A 20,861-nucleotide genomic window follows, 5' to 3' on the forward strand; every position below is an offset into this window, starting at 1 on the left:
TAAGAATTGATGACACCAGTGTTAAATGATTACGAGGAAGGGAAGTATCATTAGTAAAAGTAGCTTGGAGTCGAGCTGGTATCGAGGAACATACTTGGGAACTCGAATCAGATATGCGAAAGGACTACCCACATCTCTTTTCAGGTAACTGAATTTGAATTTTGAGGATAAAATTCTTTATTAGGTGGGTAGAATGTAAACCCCGGTTAAATTAGTAGATAATTAGTCAATAAATTAGTTTTTAATAAGGAGGATTAGAAATGCGAATATTATATCAAAATAGGATAGAGCTCATCGAAATGAAAATTTTGACAATAATTTTGAAGAAAACGATCCAAAATTGGACCAAACGGGCCAAACCGGTTGAACCGGACCCGAACTGGACTGTCGGTCCAACCGAACCAGCCATATTAAATGAACCCAGCTTTGTCTTCTCCCTCGTTACTGCAGCAACGAAGCCTTCAGCTTCCAGGGAAAAGAGAAACAAGAAATATCCCGTAACCCTTACATTAATTTCCAACTCCCATAACTTCTTCGTCCGAGCTCCAATCGTCACATCGTTTGCGGCCACGCGTTCACCGCGTCGAGCTCTACATTTCTACCGGAACAATTTCATAGGTAACTTTTTATTTCATCTCAGTCTCCTCTTTTCCCCCAATTTTCGAATTTTTAATGGGAATGTTGAATTTTTTTAATTTCTGATGTTTTAGGATCCAATTAGCTTGAGGAAAACGTTCACTCTTGCTTATGTGAAGCTTGGGTAAGGTGAGGATATGATAATTCTATTTTAATTTTATTGAATTTGAGCTTTGAGTATTAAATTGGATATATATGTGTTATGAATGTGTATTAGGTTGTGAATAAATAATTGGAGCTTGAAATTGTGAATACTGGAACTTGAAGGAAGCGGATTAGTTGAGTTTTGAGGGGCTACCTTGATTTTAAATAATTTGCTTTGGTCGTTACGTGGAAATTGGCCAAGGTATGGTTTAGGTTTCTTGCATTTAATATATAATATTCTGTGAAAACTTAGGCTAGATGACCATAGGATAAGTTGGAATGCAGGTGTATGTTTAATGTTTAGTAATTTGTCGATGAATATATTTGGTTGAAGTTTATTGGATAATTAGTTATTAATTTTGCATGGTGAATGTTGTATGTTAATTTGGAGATAATTATGATTGAATGTTATTGTTGTTGAACATGGCTGGTTTGGTGCTTGTTGATTAATTAATGATTTGGTAAATTATTGATTTGAAGTATAACTATTGTGGAGGATGTTGTGATAATGAGGTATTTTGTGTTAGAAGCCTAGGATTAGTGAACTATGATCCTTAGTTGAATTTTGGTTGTTGGTTTTGAATATGGTATGAGTATAATTGTTGATCTAAGGTAGATTTATTGTGGTGACTGTTGTGATGATGAGGAAGGGTATGTTGAATTGAAAAGAAAGCAGGTTTGGACCCGAAAAGGGTGACAAAGTCCGAGTTTTAGAGGAGGTGCTGCCAAAATTTTATAAAAATTAGAGATTTTGTTTATATGATTATCTAAAAAGATTTAGATTCAAAGGTTATATGGTTTGATTTAGAGTTATTAAGAAAATGAGTATATTTTAAGTTTGGAGTCTGATTCTTAGAAAAGAATGAATTATGTTTTGAATTAGAATTATTGATGGACGGAATGAGAGGTGTGATAATGAAGGATAAGGATTGAATATGTTTAATGTATGATGATGAATGAGATGCAATTGAGAATGATGTGGATATTGATGAATTATAATTGAATTATTTATATGGCTTATAAATTTGAATGATCTGAGATACGAGATTCCTGGATCAAATGTCGTGGCTTGCCACCATGTAGCGACCTTCAGTTTTAAAAATATAAATATAAATAAGTTATAATTTATTTCATAAATTGGAGTTTTTTACCTTTAGAAATTATTTTATTATCAGTAATTGAACTAATTTTATAACTATTTGAATTCAATCAAATTCATATTCTTATATATATAAATATTTTATGATGAAATATTTTACATAATTAAAACTATAATTCCAGTAATTTATAAATAATGAAACTTATATGTATATTTTAATTTGAATAATTGATATTTTAATTATTTAAAAATAGAGTTTAGATCATAATATTATTATCGAGTGTGATACTTAATTATTCGGTACTCTTTGGTGAGCTTAGCTTTACTAATATTTCACCAAATATCTTTTATTCTTAAATTACTAATATCATTTATATTAATAACTCATATACTTTCAGCTTTATAAATATTATTGCTATAATTGTATTATTATTATTACTATTACGTTTATTATTATTATTACATAATTATCATTACTATTGTTAGTATTATTAGTATTACTAATCATAAAGCATGGAAGTAAAAGGCGGCTTCAATTATGGATTACATTGGAGATATATATATATATATATATATATATATATATATATATATATATATATATATTATTACATTAATCATATTATTATTATTATTATTATTATTATTATTATTATTATTATTATTATTATTATTATTATTATTATTATTATTATGTACGCAAGGCGGCAGCCATTTAGCTAATGAAAAGCCTTTCTATACGTATACATATATGTAATAAATAGTTATGAGAATTGTTAGCTTTATTATATCATTAGCTAGCTTTATATATAATAGTATCATATGAAGGAATAAGTAATATTTACTTTATTACCATTATTATATTTATGTCGCCATACATATATATATACATACAAAAAACGAAAGAATGAGAGACGAGAGAGAAGAGTGACCGAGAGAGAGAAGTGTAAGAACGTAAACCTCCTCTAACCTTTCGGTTTCGATTTCTTACAATCCGTAACTCCAATCAAAAATCTAATCCGATAAAAGTATTCGTATCCTCTTCCTCTACACGTTGGCACCACGTTTGATCGGTGGAAATTGACGGTGACGTAACTCCTCTATTCTTTGAGTTTGGCCAACGAAAGATTTAGGAGGCACAGACGATTCTGGACATTTTCTTCTTTGATAGCTCGGTCAGAAAGCTTCTCCTAAGTTTTGAATATTTTGATTCCACACGAAGGTATGGTTTTGGTTTCTCGTAGTTAATGTTTAATGTCACGTGAAAACTTAGGCTAGAAGACCTTAAGATAGGAATGAACTGAGTGAATAATTGATGGATTGTGTATATGGTATAAAATGTGAGGTTTAGCTGTTGTCAATAATTTGCTGTTGAAGTTGGTCGGTTTGGAAAAAGATTTAATATTGGTATTTGTTTGATTATGAAATAATTTGTTATTGGAAATGATTTGAAGGACTGAGAGGTGTTTGATTTGATAGTTGGGACCCTTGAAGGGTGGTAGAAATTCGAGCTTTAGAGGAGATACTGCCAAAACTTCTATGAGAATTGGAGTTTGATTTGAGGTGGTATTTTACAAAGAAAGAGATTATTATGTGGCTTGTGTATTTGAGACTATTTGTTGACCCTCTGTCGCAAGATGTGACCGGGCACTTTAACTCCCCGGATTCCCCCATGGGCATGCATATAAATATGAACATTGAATATTATTGAGCTTGGAGTTTAACTCCATGGAATACTATACTATTGAGCTTGGAGTGTGACTCCATGGAATATTATATTTGAGCTTGGAGTTTGACTCCATGGAATATTATTGAGCTTGGGGATGCACGCACAGAGGGACTGTCCAATGGTTAACTACCAGGACTTGTCGGGTTGGCTGTATAACCGACAGATGAGACTCATCAGCCATATGACAGGCATACATCATATGCATTTATTTGTTTGCTTGAGTGTGCATTGCTTTGGTTTGCTTAACTGTTTAATTCTGCTTATCCGCTACTTGTTCTACTTGTTGTAAATACTTCTCTATCTGTGTTTTCCTTGTTTGAACTGTATGTGTATGTTTTCTTAGAAATTCCTCTTGACGAAGGCGTGAGGAGAGAGGGTTGTTCCACCAATGATTCGGAGAATTAGAGGAGACAGAACGTGAATTATTAGGTTAAAGTTAGATTCAGAATTAGAATACCTTAGACAACTTACCTAACTTCTGGTTTAGTTGAGTTCTTAAGCTGAAATATGAGTGTCGGAGTTCTAGGAATGCCTCTGGCTTTCCCGATACCTTTTATATTAACTATGCGGGCACCTTTACCATATTGAGAACCTCCGGTTCTCATTCCATACTATGTTGTTGTTTTTCAGATGTAGGTCGAAAGGTATCTCATTAGGCGTCTAGACACCTGAAGTGAAGCGGTTACTGGGCTATTTTGGTTATACAGTTATGTATATACATGTACTTAGCTTTCTCTCCACATAACTTATTCTTTTTGATCCTCTTAGAGGTTTATGGAGAGGCAGGATTTTGTTTATGTACATCTTGGGTTTCGAATATGTATATATATATATATATATATATATATATATATATATATGTAAATATTCTCCGGCCAGCCTTGGCTCTGTAGACTGAGTTTGGAGCTTGTTATTTTGTACCTTTGGCTTTCTATTCCCACTTTTATTACCTTACGTTTGATAGTTATAGTTTGCCTCACACGCAAGTTGTTCCGTTTCCAGAGCGTGGCGCTTTTTGTTTTACCCATTTTTTTCAAGGCTCCTAGTCTATTATATTCTTTCTATTATTATAAGTATATATTTTAAATTTTTTTTAGAAGTCGTAATACCTCGCCACCTCTATTTTACGACTTAAGCGTAAAGTTTTGGGTGGTAGGGTGTTACATTATGGTATCAGAGCAGTTCGTTCCTGTAGAGCCTGAGGGATGGACTGATTATGCTTCTGGGCATACTCTGGGTGTGTGTATGTGCTATTAGGATATCTGATTGATATATGTGGCATAAATATTCATGAGCATGCATTTGGAATTTGAAGCATTAAACTTGCGATATTGAGACTGATCAACTTAATATCACTTGTTTGGTATGAACAGGGACCAGATGTCGTCTCGTGGATCCGAACGAGGTATACGGAGAGAAAATCCCGAGGTTGAACCAGTGCAAGGATGTCGAGGTGAAAACCCTAGTGCTAGTACGAGTAACATAAGTCGATACTATAAGTCAATGACCCTTACTGATTTCCTCAAGAATGGTCCACCTCGGTTTAATGGAAACGCCAATGCCCTGGAGGCTGATCAGTGGTTTCGAGAAGTAGAGAGGTTCTTGTACACTCAGCACATTCCTGAAGTACAGTCAGTGGAGATAGTGACTCATATGTTGGAGGGAGATGCTCAGAATTGGTGGCAAGAGTTGTGTCATACCTTGCAGGTGGAGTTAACGGATGTCCCTTGGCATAGATTCAAGACAGAGTTTTACGGGAGATATTTCTTGCATGCGTTTCGCATTGCAAAAGAATTGGAGTTAATGCAGCTGAAGCAAAAGGATATGTCCGTCGCTGACTATACCCGTGAATTCGACAATCTGTGCCGTTTCTCAAAAACTTATCAAGGAAATCCAGCCGATTATGAGGAATGGAAGTGTGCTCAGTATGAGAAAGGACTAAGGAGAGATATCTTTAATTACGTGTATCCACAAAAGCTAACAAATTTCACTGAGTTGGTTAAGAAGAGCCAGCTCGTTGAGGATTGCTCCATGAAGTGGACACTGCTACAGGAAGGCTTTGGTGAGACCACTCCAGAAGAGCCGCGCAGGTACGGACTGGGAATGTGTTTTCGATGTGGAGCACCGGGACATATGTCTAGGGACTGTTCGCGTGGGAGAGCCGCAGATACGGGTTGGCCACGACAGGATCGAGGTAAGTATGATACCGAATGCGTAGAAAGGATTTGTTCTGTATAGAGCTAGGACCCCGATTTCGTTTAGGTTACATAATCGGATATGAAAGTTTAGGACTAGAAAGACTGGGCGTAGTTTTGGACTTAGATACATACTAGAAATTTAGGCCGATAGAAATATCTCTTTAATAACCGGTTAGGTGTCAAGAGAAAAAGTAAGTTGTGATAGATTTAGTGTCAGAGGCTGAACCAGTTTCGAAAGTATTACGTATGATGACACCATTAGAATCGGCAGAATTTAGGAACTAGATGAAGCGAGTATTAAAAGCGATAAACCCGTCATTCTAATACCAGCCTGCCTTATAACACTTTTGCATCGAGCCTATCTTGTATCTTTTACTTGCATAGACTTTTAAGCCATAAGGATATCCTGGATATGCAAACTAAACATGTCAAATTTTTCTGTTTTTCTTTGACATGTTTAAGAATGGCAGTTACGTTAGTATGAATCTTTTCCATTATATCAATTTTCGAGGGCGAAAATTTTTGTAAGGTGGATAGAATGTAGCGACCTTCAGTTTTAAAAATATAAATATAAATAAGTTATAATTTATTTCATAAATTGGAGTTTTTTACCTTTAGAAATTATTTTATTATCAGTAATTGAACTAATTTTATAACTATTTGAATTCAATCAAATTCATATTCTTATATATATAAATATTTTATGATGAAATATTTTACATAATTAAAACTATAATTCCAGTAATTTATAAATAATGAAACTTATATGTATATTTTAATTTGAATAATTGATATTTTAATTATTTAAAAATAGAGTTTAGATCATAATATTATTATCGAGTGTGATACTTAATTATTCGGTACTCTTTGATGAGCTTAGCTTTACTAATATTTCACCAAATATCTTTTATTCTTAAATTACTAATATCATTTATATTAATAACTCATATACTTTCAGCTTTATAAATATTATTGCTATAATTGTATTATTATTATTACTATTACGTTTATTATTATTATTACATAATTATCATTACTATTGTTAGTATTATTAGTATTACTAATCATAAAGCATGGAAGTAAAAGGCGGCTTCAATTATGGATTACGTTGGATATATATATATATTATTACATTAATCATATTATTATTATTATTATTATTATTATTATTATTATGCATGTACGCAAGGCGGCAGCCATTTAGCTAATGAAAAGCCTTTCTATACGTATACATATATGTAATAAATAGTTATGAGAATTGTTAGCTTTATTATATCATTAGCTAGCTTTATATATAATAGTATCATATGAAGGAATAAGTAATATTTACTTTATTACCATTATTATATTTATGCCGCCATACATATATATATACATACAGAAAACGAAAGAATGAGAGACGAGAGAGAAGAGTGACCGAGAGAGAGAAGTGTAAGAACGTAAACCTCCTCTAATCTTTCGGCTTCGATTTCTTACAATCCGTAACTCCAATAAAAAATCTAATCCGATAAAAGTATTCGTATCCTCTTCCTCTACACGTTGGCACCACGTTTGATCGGTGGAAATTGACGGTGACGTAACTCCTCTATTCTTTGAGTTTGGCCAACGAAAGATTTAGGAGGCACAGACGATTCTGGACATTTTCTTCTTTGATAGCTCGGTCAAAAAGCTTCTCCTAAGTTTTGAATATTTTGATTCCACACGAAGGTATGGTTTTGGTTTCTCGTAGCTAATGTTTAATGTCACGTGAAAACTTAGGCTAGAAGACCTTAAGATAGGAATGAACTGAGTGAATAATTGATGGATTGTGTATATGGTATAAAATGTGAGGTTTAGCTGTTGTCAATAATTTGCTGTTGAAGTTGGTCGGTTTGGAAAAAGATTTAATATTGGTATTTGTTTGATTATGAAATAATTTGTTATTGGAAATGATTTGAAGGACTGAGAGGTGTTTGATTTGATAGTTGGGACCCTTGAATGGTGGTAGAAATTCGAGCTTTAGAGGAGATACTGCCAAAACTTCTATGAGAATTGGAGTTTGATTTGAGGTGGTATTTTATAAAGAAAGAGATTATTATGTGGCTTGTGTATTTGAGACTATTTGTTGACCCTCTGTCGCAAGATGTGACCGGGCACTTTAACTCCCCGGATTCCCCCATGGGCATGCATATAAATATGAACATTGAATATTATTGAGCTTGGAGTTTAACTCCATGGAATACTATACTATTGAGCTTGGAGTGTGACTCCATGGAATATTATATTTGAGCTTGGAGTTTGACTCCATGGAATATTATTGAGCTTGGGGATGCGCGCACAGAGGGACTGTCCAATGGTTAACTGCCAGGACTTGTCGGGTTGGCTGTATAACCGACAGATGAGACTCATCAGCCATAGGACAGGCATACATCATATGCATTTATTTGTTTGCTTGAGTGTGCATTGCTTTGGTTTGCTTAACTGTTTAATTCTGCTTATCCGCTACTTGTTCTACTTGTTGTAAATGCTTCTCTATCTGTGTTTTCCTTGTTTGAACTGTATGTGTATGTTTTCTTAGAAATTCCTCTTGACGAAGGCGTGAGGAGAGAGGGTTGTTCCACCAATGATTCGGAGGATTAGAGGAGACAGAACGTGAATTATTAGGTTAAAGTTAGATTCAGAATTAGAATACCTTAGACAACTTACCTAACTTCTGGTTTAGTTGAGTTCTTAAGCTGAAATATGAGTGTCGGAGTTCTAGGAATGCCTCTGGCTTTCCCGATACCTTTTATATTAACTATGCGGGCACCTTTACCATACTGAGAACCTCCGGTTCTCATTCCATACTATGTTGTTGTTTTTCAGATGCAGGTCGAAAGGTATCTCATTAGGCGTCTAGACACCTGAAGTGAAGCGGTTACTGGGCTATTTTGGTTATACAGTTATGTATATACATGTACTTAGCTTTCTCTCCACATAACTTATTCTTTTTTATCCTCTTAGAGGTTTATGGAGAGGCAGGATTTTGTTTATGTGCATCTTGGGTTTCGGATATGTATATATATATATATATATATGTAAATATTCTCCGGCCAGCCTTGGCTCTGCAGACTGAGTTTGGAGCTTGTTATTTTATACCTTTGGCTTTCTATTCCCACTTTTATTACCTTACGTTTGATAGTTATAGTTTGCCTCACACGCAAGTTGTTCCGTTTCCAGAGCGTGGCGCTTTTCATTTTGCGATTTTTGTTTTACCCATTTTTTTCAAGGCTCCTAGTCTATTATATTCTTTCTATTATTATAAGTATGTATTTTAAATTTTTTTTTTAGAAGTCGTAATACCTCGCCACCTCTATTTTACGACTTAAGCGTAAAGTTTTGGGTGGTAGGGTGTTACACACCACGTGTTCCAAGTTGAAAACTCGATACTCTGTTGACCCTACGACGTAAGTGTGACCGGGCACTATATAAATTCCCGGGAATGTTACCCCCATTGAGCAATATTGATTATTTGAGAAAAATCTATGCATAGACCCATGGGGATGCACGTCGGGGGACAGTTTAAGGACAATTCAGACTTGTCAGGTTGGGTGGATAACCGATAGATGAGCCTCATCAGCCATAGGACAGGCATGCATCATATGCATATTACTTGAATTACTTGCTTGTGTATTAACTGGGTGTGTCTAAATGTACTTGCCATGCTAAATGTATATTTGTTATCTACAGTACTTGTAACCTTCTTGTGTTTGCCTTTGTCTGTTTAGTTGTCTGTGAAAATGCATGATGGAGTTGGAGGTAAGGAGGAATGGCAGAATGGGATTTAGATTTAAGGTTAAGTTAAGTTAGGTATAAATATCCTTAGTAAACCACCTTTTATGGCTTCTGTTTAATACTTTAAGCTCTATAATCTGAGTGTCGGCATTCTAGAATTGCCTCTGGCATTTCCAGGACCTTATATATTATGTGTGTGACACCTTTACCATACTAAGAACCTCCGGTTCTCATTCCATACTATGTTGTTATTTTTCAGATGCAGGTCGAGAGGCATCTCGTTAGGCGTCTGGACTCTTGAAGCGGAGGGTTACTGGGTTATTTTGTTATGCTATGATGTATATATATGTACTTAGCTTTCTCTCCACATAACTTATTCTTTTTGATTCTCCTAGAGGTGTATGGAGAGACAGGATTTTGTTTATGTACATTTGAGTTTTGGATATGTATATATATGTATATATGTGTGTATATTCTCCGGCCAGTCTTGACTTCGCAGGCTGAGTCAGGAGCTCGTTATTTTGTATCTTTGACTCTCTGTTTCTGTTTTGGGTTACTTTACACTTGACATCTGTAGATTTCTTAGCACGCAAGTTAACTCATTTCTCGAGTGTTGCGCTTTTATATTCGCGATTTTTATTTCCTCTATTTTTCAAGACTCCTAGAATATTTTAATTTTTCTGCTATTATATGCACTTATTTTATTTTAGAGGTCGTAATACCACACCACCTCAGTTTTACGACTTAAGCGTAAAGTTTAGTGTGGTAGGGTGTTACAGAACATATCTATTTAATTTTGGCTAAATTAAATAACTTTGAGTAATGCTACATGTACATTAAAATTAGTTATTAAAGTCAACTACAAATATAAAATATATGTTATAATAAAAATATACATTGAAAATAAATTAAACCACATATATATTTATATACAAATACATTGGTGGCTGATTTTAGTGAAATTTTAATGTACAAATAGCATTTCTGAATAAATCTTATATTTAAAGAAATATAATTTTACCATAATCTTTTAAAATTTCTATGCGATTTTCGGATCTTATCTCTCCACTCTTTAAGAAATAAAATCAAATTTAATGGATATCTAGATAATATAATCTGGTAATGCAATAGAGAAATTCACTGCTTATTTAGTTATGACATTCAACAGGAAATCATCAATAACATAAAGCACATTCATAAGAACAATGAGAACATTCTTATCGTTCAAATGTTTAATTATTAAAAATTCGATAAATACTATGATGAAACAAACATGATTTTTTAGTTGATATTGTTTTTTATTATATGATTGTTGGAGCTATGCCTTGAGAACATGATCAGCAATATCCTTAGTAATCTTCTCCTCGAAGTCCAAGTATGCATATGGAGTTTCAACATTCTCATTGATCTTCTCATATTCAATAGTCCATTTGACACAAGCACATTCATCATTCTTCTCATTCACTTCAAGGATGAACTTAAAGACCTTGTAGTGCTCACTGATATCGTCATCAAAGACTTGGTAAATGATTGATTTGTTCTCTTCATCAATGGCTTCAATTCTCTCCTTTATTGTTTTCACTTTTCCATCTGCTTATACATACAGAAAAAGAAAGAATAATAAACAAGAAAAAGAGAAGTAGGAATAAACAAAAAGGTTAGTTGGTTAACTTCTTCTTGCGAGTTCAAAAATTGTCTCTCTTAATTAACCTAAATAGGCAAATTTTAAAAAAAATATATTTATATTCAAATTGGTCTCAATAAATTCTAAATCAACCATGCATTTTTGTTTCTAATAAATTTTTATTACTTTAGAAGTTTTTGAAAATCCTTACAGATATTATTATTATTATTATTACTATTATTATTATTATTATTATTATTATTATTATATGAAGTTTAAATCTCAATAAATATTAAGACAAATTAGTCATTTTTATAAAAGAATCAATTCATCTCAAGAATCTCTAAAATAATAAAAATTTATTGAAGATTAAAGTGTCCGATTTACAATTTTTTAGAGACTAATTTGAATATTTACTCTTAAAATAAATTGATAATTCTTAAATTACGGAAAAAAAATAATTAATTGGTGGTCCTTCGTTTTTTCATTAATGAATAATTTATTTAGAGTTTATAAATCAAAAGGTTAATTACCTATGAGAAGAGTCCATTGTTTAACTGAATCAGTGCTGTGCCAGTCATCACCTTCATGCAACTTGGATCCATGAATTCTTTCACAAATGTTTGGAACATTGTGGAATTGCTTTGCCAAAACATTAAAGAACTTTGAAGCCGCTACTTGAATCACAACTTCAATACTAATTTTACCACTTAGTAGTGCTACCATGTCTCCTGACAGGAAAAAAAAATTTATATGAAGCAAGAAAGGTATCAAAAACTATGATGAGAGATGGTGGAACTTATTCAACATATATAGAAACCATTACCATCATGTATTTATTAAGAATTGATATCCAACTGTTCAATAAAAAAAAATCTAATTACAAAATTAAAAATAATATAAAAATTAAATTAAAAAAATATAAAAATTTAATTAAAAATTTAATAAAATTATAAAGAATAATAAAATAATTAAAATTTTTATTTTATTTTAAAATTTTTAATTATGTTAATCTTAAAAACAAAAAAAAATTATAAAATAAAATAATAAAAATGCATGCCAAACACGTTCCTATCTCTCTTCGTGAAAGTGTGAAACTAACTGACATGACCACTTAAGCCTCTCCAAGAGGGAATTGATGTTAGGGGTGCAATGCAATGCTAGGAGTTAAGAACACTTCTTTTTTGTTATTTTGTGACTTCGTTTGGGCTTCGGTTCCTTATTAACTATATGCAAGTGTGTGACGAAGAAACAACTTTTTTCAGGATTTTTTATTTAAATAAATAAAATAAATCTAATAATTACTAAAATAAATAATTTAAAAAATATTAACTGATTTAAATACTTTAGTCTTATCTCGTTTACACTATATTATATGTATCTCATTTACAATATAAACGAAATAAGACATGTCAGCTGAATCACTGTTATCTCGTTTACACTGTAAACAAGATAGATTCCTTATTTTGTTTACATTGTAAACGAGATAAGGCCGTACCACGCCTATAAATATAAGTCTTTTACAGCGTGTCTCTGAGCCTCATTTTGACTTAATCAACCTCTTTTTTCCCTCTTTTTACCCTTTCCTACCATATTTGAGATTGATATGGTGATGGCACGCTAGGCTGGAAACGATAGAGACATCGACAAGTTGAACGAGACGTCGCATTACACAGGGGAGGCCGACTTCGAGATTAGTTGCGTTCTGTTTGGTTAATCTAATAAGTATGTGAACATTGTTAGAGTAGTCCCGTAGTGACAAGCACTGAGTAAAATGTTTTAGAGATTGGTCTGTAGGATGAATTTAAAACTGTATTTGCTTGTATAAGATTGTTATGACTTAATTAGGGTTTGCTTACTGGCATATGTAATTTAAAGACGTGTGTAGACTAGAAACATGGAAGTATGTTCTTAAGTAACTCTACGTAATTCTCGTCCGACTCCTCCTCGCCCTCCTCTACCTCATCCACTGGAATGGCGACATGAATGGGCGGTGGTGCGAGAAGTTAGTCGTCCTGTACATAGGTCGAGTGTACGAAACTCCCATCATCACTGTGTTCCACCTCTGCGGAAAGCTCCATTACCTGCTCCATCATAATCCTCCCATGGATGTCGAACATCAGTCGCACATGCTCGTCCCCTTGAAATCGGAATAGTCGAAACTGGAAGACTTCATTACCCATGGGTGCCAGCAACCTATACGCCACCCTTCCGATTTTCCTCGCTTGTGTACCACCGAGCTTGCTCAATATCAAACTCTTCAAATCCGACAACGTTTCCACACGCTGAGTGCGAAACAATATCGGATCCTCACACTCAAATGTCACCCTGTTGTTGTCATTTCTCATACGACAATCGGGATAAATTAAACAAGTACAACTATTACTGGCCATTTATGCCTTATATTCGTGAGAAATATGAGATACAAAAAGGATAGGAAAAGTTTGTGAGAAATACCAAGGATTAGACATCCTTTCATAGCTGTTACAATTGTCTTTTATATATCTCGTTTACAGTGTAAACGAGATAAACATTGCATGTAACTGTAAACGAGATAGCAGTGGTTCGACTGACGTGTCTTATCTCGTTTACACTGTAAACGAGATACATACAATGTCATCTCGTGTACAGTATAAACAAGATAAGACTAAGGTATTTAAATCGGTAAATATTTTTTAAATTATTTATTTTGGTAATTATTAGATTTATTTTATTTATTTAAATAAAAAACCTTTTTTTCATGACTTTAATGTTAAAAAATTATTTAATTTTTTATTTATTTGTGGGCAATATATATATTGATTATAATCACAAATTATACTATTTTAAATTAAACTAGTGTATGTTCCCGTGTCCTGCATGGGTAATACATAAAATTATATAAAAAAAATTTTATTAAAATTTAAATGAAAAATATCTATTGTATTTATTATTATAAATATTTTACAATTTAAAAATATTAAAAATAATTAATATTTATTTTAATTAATTTGGATTGGTTGAATAATGGTCATCTTATTTGTCTGCTTAAACAAGTATTTGGAGTTCGAATATCGTCTTGTGTGTATAACAATTCATTAGTTAGCAACAGACCCTTAATAAATAGAGTAACAATATGTGGAGGATTAGTCCTCGACTTGCCTAGTTAGGAAATCCATAGAAAAAAATTGTATTTATCTTTAAAATAAATAATTTTTCATTAATAGCAATACTTATAGACTTTTGTCTTTGTTAAAATTTACTTTGGATAATTTTATTTGTTGGTATCATATTCATTCTTGAAATCAAAACAATATGATCAACATTGTTACTTGTTAAAACTTCACATTTTATGAAATAATTTTTAAATTTTCAAATTCATAAAACAATGAATGAAACACTCATCCATACATTCTCATTTTGAGTACATTTATACATAAAAAAAGAGTTAAAATAGGAAAAGCGATAAAAATTACGATTTTTATAATTTTGTGACTATTTATATATAAAAGACCAGAAGACCATGATTATCTAACAAAAATAATTTTATTTATTGCATTCAATTTGAATAAGTAAAAAATCATCTTATTTTAATTTAGTCCTTCATTCACATGATTTAAATTTAGCTCAATCAATATGATTTGATTTGATTTAATTATTAGTGAAAAATATATCGAGAACCTATTTTATATAGATATATTATTTTAATAATTAATTAATTAATCTAATTAATAAATATAATTAGTATAATTAATTTGATTAATAAATTAAAAAATACTACCAAATCAAATTTATATAAATTATAATAAATTATGTGATATTTAAATATCTAATCAAATCAATTAGTTGATATAGTTAATTAGTATAATAAATTGTATTTAACGAGTTAAAAGAAATAAATCGCTAAACACTCTCATAAGCATGTCACGTCAACTCCATCCTTAAGTGCAGAAACCTGATTTTTATATAATAGAATAGATAATAAATAGAATATATGAAAATATGATATGTGATATATTTTAATTATGAAATTGGTATTATATAATAGATTTTTTCTGAATCCTTATTGCTTGTTCATTGCTAATTTTTACATAATTATTTAATAATTTTTGCCTATAAAACAATTAACTACCTAATATTATGATTTAATTAATAAAAATAATGACATTAATATTTTTCATAAGTCTTGTTATTATTTATAATTATAAAATAGTCATAAATAATTTTATTTCCTTAATAAATGTTAATTTTGTTGCCAAATTTTATATTACCTTTAAAATTTTTGCATAATTGAGTCTAATTTTTACAATTTGAAATGAATTTACTCGAAAAAAATTAACATATAAATCACATTATTATTACAAAATTACTTTTTTAACATAATTAGTAGTGCTTATTTGAACCATTAAATTTAGCTTCTAATGATATTAAAGTCAACCTATTTTATTATCTTGTGCCTTCAAAGAATTTACATGACTGACATAAAAATATAACAATTGAAAAAAAATTCATTACAATGGATATATTCATTTTAACAAATATTCTTCTATCTAATATTATAAAAAATACATCGGCCACTTTGAAAAATTGAGATATATTCACCAAACAAACAATCAATAAAATACTCATCCGTATTTTCTCATTTTGGGTATATTTATACATAAAAGAAATTATACATAAAGAAAAAAAAGAAGAAGAAAAGAAGAGTTGAAATAGCAAGAGCGATAAAAATTACAATTCTTATAATTTCGTGTGGCCATCTATATATAGTAGACCAGACAACTATGATTATCTAACAAAATTAATTTGTATTTATTGCACTCAACTTGAATAAGTAAGAAATTATCTTATTTTAATTTAGTCTTTAATTTACACGACTTAAATTTAGTTCATATATATGATTTGATTTGGTTTAATTATTAATTGAAAATATCTCAGTTACCTATTTTATTCATAAATTTATTATTTTAATAACTAATAAATTAATCAAATTAATTAATTATTACACACAATAAATTTGGTTTAATAAATTAAAAAATAATAACAGACTATTAAAATAAATAAATTAAAAAATACTATCAAATTAAATTAAAATAAATTATAATAAATTATATGATATTTAAATATCTAATCAAATCAATTAGTCGATATAGTTAGTTTATCGAAATAACTTGTATTTAATGCATTGAAAGAAATAAATTGAAAAATACTCTAACAAACATGTTACGTCAACTCTATCATTAAATTTCTAATGGCAACCATGTGTAATTTCTCAATTAACACTAAGCATATACTGAATTAATTTCAGTATAACATATTAAAAAGGTAACATAATAGTTTATCCGATCAAGTAATAAATGTTCATCATCAACTGCTTCAGAACTTGATTTATGATTTATTACCTTTTAACTAATTACTATATTAATGGACTAGAACACCATAAAAAATTTTTTAAATGAATATCATCAACGTTTAAGAATGTTGGTCTTAGAATAACCATCTCATTCATATGAAAATAAACATACGTTCCAGTGTACCAACATACATTGCTTACATTGATCTACTTTTCACCTTCTACGTCGCAAGAATTGAGAAAATTGTCACTTGAATGTATGGTATTGTCGTCCGTGAAAGAAGCTGGAGCATGATAAATTGATTCAACAAAACTGGAATTTATTGAAGTGGCTGTGAGAGGTCATGTACGTATGAAACAACAACTGCAACTCTCTCCGGTATTTGGGTAGATCGGTCGAAGACGAAGAGGCGGTGACAGTAGACTCAGTGGATTGGGGGGCTGCATGGTGCGCGAATTTGTGGGCTGTGGAGGAAAAAAAATTCGGAGATGGTAGGTTGCTCGGAGATTGGCGTAGAGGGAAGCGGCCTTGGCTGTGTATGCGCAGTTATATGGCTGGCGTCCAGCTGGGAGAGGATCCAGCGAGAGGAAGAAAAGATAAAAGCTAGTTTTAGAGTCTTAATTCACTAATAAAACGTGTAACTGCATAGCGTAAAAATTCTTATTTTTTAAAATTTGAAATTTGATTATTATTAGATTTTAATTATTTATATCACTAATTAAATTTAAAATTAATTTATTTTTTAATCCTATTATTCACATTATTGACTACTATTCTTTTCCTTATTGAATTGATGATATCCCAGAATGGTTATTATTAGTTGGCTGCTTCAATTTTGTTTCTTCAATTTTGCATCATGCATTAAATATTTTATCACAAACAGCTGCATGCACTGCCTTTTGCTTCCCACAAGTTACGTGTAAAATTAAATAAAAGTTTTAAAATTCTTTTTAGAAAAATTTATTATCTTTATACATGATTTAATTAAAAAATTTGATACAAAAATATTTTAATAAAATTATCAACTTAAAAAAAAAACCAAGAATTTTGTTGACACTTTTTGTTATATCACAGAGAAAATTATATTTAAAAATATTTTTATTGGTTTTATTTCAATAACTAACAAATACAATAGATAAATTATTTTATCATCATTTATTATGTACAACTACTTCTTATATTTAATAAAATAGAATTAAATAATATATATTGTAAATAATTTATATTTTCATTATTCGTTGTTAGATTTTTTTTTTTATGTCTGAAGGTTAATAATATTACAAATTTTTTAATCATTGACTCCTCATTCAATATTATTTTTGTTATAATTTGGTTAATTTATTATTTAAATTTTAATAATTTTTGTTGGAAAAAGCTAAGATATACATAAAAAATTAGCAATAATAAAGGAGTGGAGGATCTGAAAAGTTGTTAACGAGAAATTCAGAAAAACTAATATCCAGATTGTCAAAATTTAAAAACATGATATATAAGAGAAAAATTATTTTCAAATTTGAGTAAAATGGGACACTCCCCCACTCCAATATGAAAAATAACAATAATGAAAGTATAGAGATAGACATCACAATTCAGTAATAAATATAGCTGAAAGTGAGTCAGTGATATGAATATATATATGATCATTTAATTTCTTCATAAAGATGAGGAAACAGGCATATGGTTATATTTATATCTTCATTCATTTGTGCTCCCCTTCCTCTTATTAACTATGCTACTCACACATGTAGACATTTCTAGAATTTTTATGACTCTGTTTAGTAAAAAAATATATATATATCTAAATATTAAGAAGCTAAGTTTGGAAATTAAGTGAATAAATCAAGTATTTGAAATACGTATTAAGATAATATTAAAAAAATATTTAAAATAATATTTAAGAAGAATTATCTAAAATTAATTGAATGATAGTTTAGTTATTATTCTAAGTTGATTGTGTTTCACTAACTTATAAAGCCAATAAATAAATTATCATAAAATTCATCTGTATTAAGTATATAATACACTAAATCAATTTCAAATAGTCACCAAAAAAAAAATTTCAAATTATTTTATAAAACCAACGCCTCCGAATTTGTTATTAGCATATGTTTAAGGAGATTTTGACTCTCAAGTAATATATATTAAAAAGGGTATTGACAATTAATGCAATAATAGAAATAAAATGGGTTATCAACTTATGATATCAATTTTGGTTCATTATTTAATATAAAAGAAAGAACTTATTCTTATCTTATTCAAACAATTAATCAAAAAATTTTATTTTTGAATAATGCTACCTATCCAAATTTTTGTTAATTAAATTTAATTAAATTATTCTAACATAACAAAAATCAGTTATGACTAATATTATTTCAAATTTTATTATTTAACTTAATTAAATTTTATTCATAAAAAGATTTGGATGTATAGTATTACTACTCTCTTATCTTATTTAAACTGTTAGAGAACAAAGATGAAGGGATGGATTTCAAGAGCAGAACTGAATCTGATTCCTAAGGGAAGAACAGAAAGTTGCAATTAGAAAGAAAGAGATTTTGATCTGTGTTGAAAGTAATGAATTGCTGCATTGTGTTTTTGATTTCATAAACAACCTTCTATTATATATCTACTCTTCTAACTAACTACTGCTAGGCTTAACTAACTTCCTAAAACAGAATTGACTCTCTCTTAATATAATAACAGAAGCTAACATAATTGATAATATAATCTGGTAATACAATAGAGAAATTCACTGCTTATTTAGTTAATACATTCAACATTCAACAGGAAATCATCAATAACATAAAGCACATTCATAAGAACAATGAGAACATCCTTATCGTTCAAATATTTAATTATTAAAATTAGATAAATACTATGACGAAACAAACATTATTCTTTAGTTGATATTGTTTTTTATTATGTGATTGTTGGAGCTATGCCTTGAGAACATGATCAGCAATATCCTTAGTAGTCTTCTCAATGAAGTCCAAGTATGCATATGGAGTTTCAACATCCTCATTGATCTTCTCATATTCAATAGTCCATTTGACACAAGCACATTCATCATTCTTCTCATTCACTTCAAGGATGAACTTAAAGACCTTATAGTGCTCACTGATATCGTCATCAAAGACTTGGTAAATGATTGATTTATTCTCTTCATCAATGGCTTCAATTCTCTCCTTTAATGTTTTCACTTTTCCATCTGCTTATACATACAGAAAAATAAAGAATAAACAAGAAAAAAAAAGTAGAAAATAAACAAAAAGGTTGGTTAACTTCTTTTTGCGAGTTCAAAAATTGTCTCTCTTAATTAACCTAAATAGGCAAATTTAAAATATATATATCTAAATTGGTCTCAATAAATTCTAAATCAACCATTTTTGTTTCTAATAAATTTTTATTATTTTCGAAATTTTTGAGATTGTTTCTATAAAACAGTTTTGTTCTTGTATCACTTATAATAAAATATTTAATATTCGTGTTGGTCAAATAAATTTCTTATGAATATTATTATTATTATATGAAATTTAGATCTCAATAAATATCATTATAAGACAAATTAGTCATCTTTATAAAAGAATCAATTTGTCTCAAGAACTTTTAAAATAATTTATTGAAAATCAAAGTGTCCCAGTTACAATTTTTTAGAGGCTAATTTGGATGTTTACTCTTTAAATAAATTGATGATTCTTAAATTGTGAAAAAAGAAAGAAAATAATTAATTGGTGGTCCTTCGTTTTTTTTCATTAATGAATTAATTTATTTAGAGTTTATAAGTCAAAAAGTTAATTACCTATGAGAAGAGTCCAGTGTTTAACTGAATCAGTGCTGTGCCAGTCATCACCTTGATGCAACTTGGATCCATTGATTCTTTCACAAATGTTTGGAACATTGTGGAATTGCTTTGCCAAAACATCAAAGAACTTTGAAGCCGCTACTTGGATCACAACTTCAATACTAATTTTACCACTTAGTAGTACTACCATGTCTCCTAAATAAAAAAAATTATATGAAGCAAGAAAGGTATCAAACTAGCTAGGATGAGAGATGGTGGAACTTATTCAACATATATAGAAACCATTACCATGTATTTATTAAGAATTGATATCCAACTGTTCATCAATATCTCTGTCTCCATGTGATGAAATAAGTCTAATTCGTTTAATATGTTTGTCAAGTTTTTCATATTTTAATATAAATATTTTTTATTTTCTATTTTTACATTTTTTTGTGACTTCTATTTTTACTTTAGAAACATTATCAAACACAGTTTACAACATATATATATATATATATATATATATATATATATATATATATAATAATAATAATAATAATA

At 30.0% G+C, this 20,861-nt stretch overlaps 3 protein-coding genes across 3 annotated transcripts; 1 reads left to right on the forward strand and 2 right to left on the reverse strand.

Moving 5' to 3' along the window:
• Window positions 1–4,988: 4,988 nt before the first annotated feature.
• Window positions 4,989–8,425, forward strand: LOC130939374 (uncharacterized). Its single transcript, XM_057867485.1, has 2 exons — window positions 4,989–5,802; window positions 8,364–8,425. Exons 1-2 carry the CDS (start codon window positions 4,989–4,991, stop codon window positions 8,423–8,425), a joined length of 876 nt encoding a protein of 291 aa, XP_057723468.1.
• Window positions 8,426–10,666: 2,241 nt separating this feature from the next.
• On the reverse strand, window positions 10,667–11,976 carry LOC130941780 (MLP-like protein 43). The gene is made up of 2 exons (XM_057870370.1): window positions 11,717–11,976; window positions 10,667–11,149 (listed from the first exon to the last, which is right to left on the reverse strand). Exons 1-2 carry the CDS (start codon window positions 11,907–11,909, stop codon window positions 10,878–10,880), a joined length of 465 nt encoding a protein of 154 aa, XP_057726353.1. The 5' UTR covers window positions 11,910–11,976; the 3' UTR covers window positions 10,667–10,877.
• A 7,157-nt stretch (window positions 11,977–19,133) lies between these two features.
• On the reverse strand, window positions 19,134–20,567 carry LOC130942198 (MLP-like protein 43). Its single transcript, XM_057870894.1, has 2 exons — window positions 20,316–20,567; window positions 19,134–19,724 (listed from the first exon to the last, which is right to left on the reverse strand). The coding sequence occupies exons 1-2, from the start codon at window positions 20,506–20,508 to the stop codon at window positions 19,453–19,455; spliced, it is 465 nt and encodes a 154-aa protein (XP_057726877.1). The 5' UTR covers window positions 20,509–20,567; the 3' UTR covers window positions 19,134–19,452.
• Between the last annotated feature and the right edge of the window lie 294 nt (window positions 20,568–20,861).

The sequence above is a fragment of the Arachis stenosperma genome, chromosome 7 (assembly GCF_014773155.1).
Source record: "Arachis stenosperma cultivar V10309 chromosome 7, arast.V10309.gnm1.PFL2, whole genome shotgun sequence".
Taxonomy (NCBI): Eukaryota; Viridiplantae; Streptophyta; class Magnoliopsida; order Fabales; family Fabaceae; genus Arachis; species Arachis stenosperma.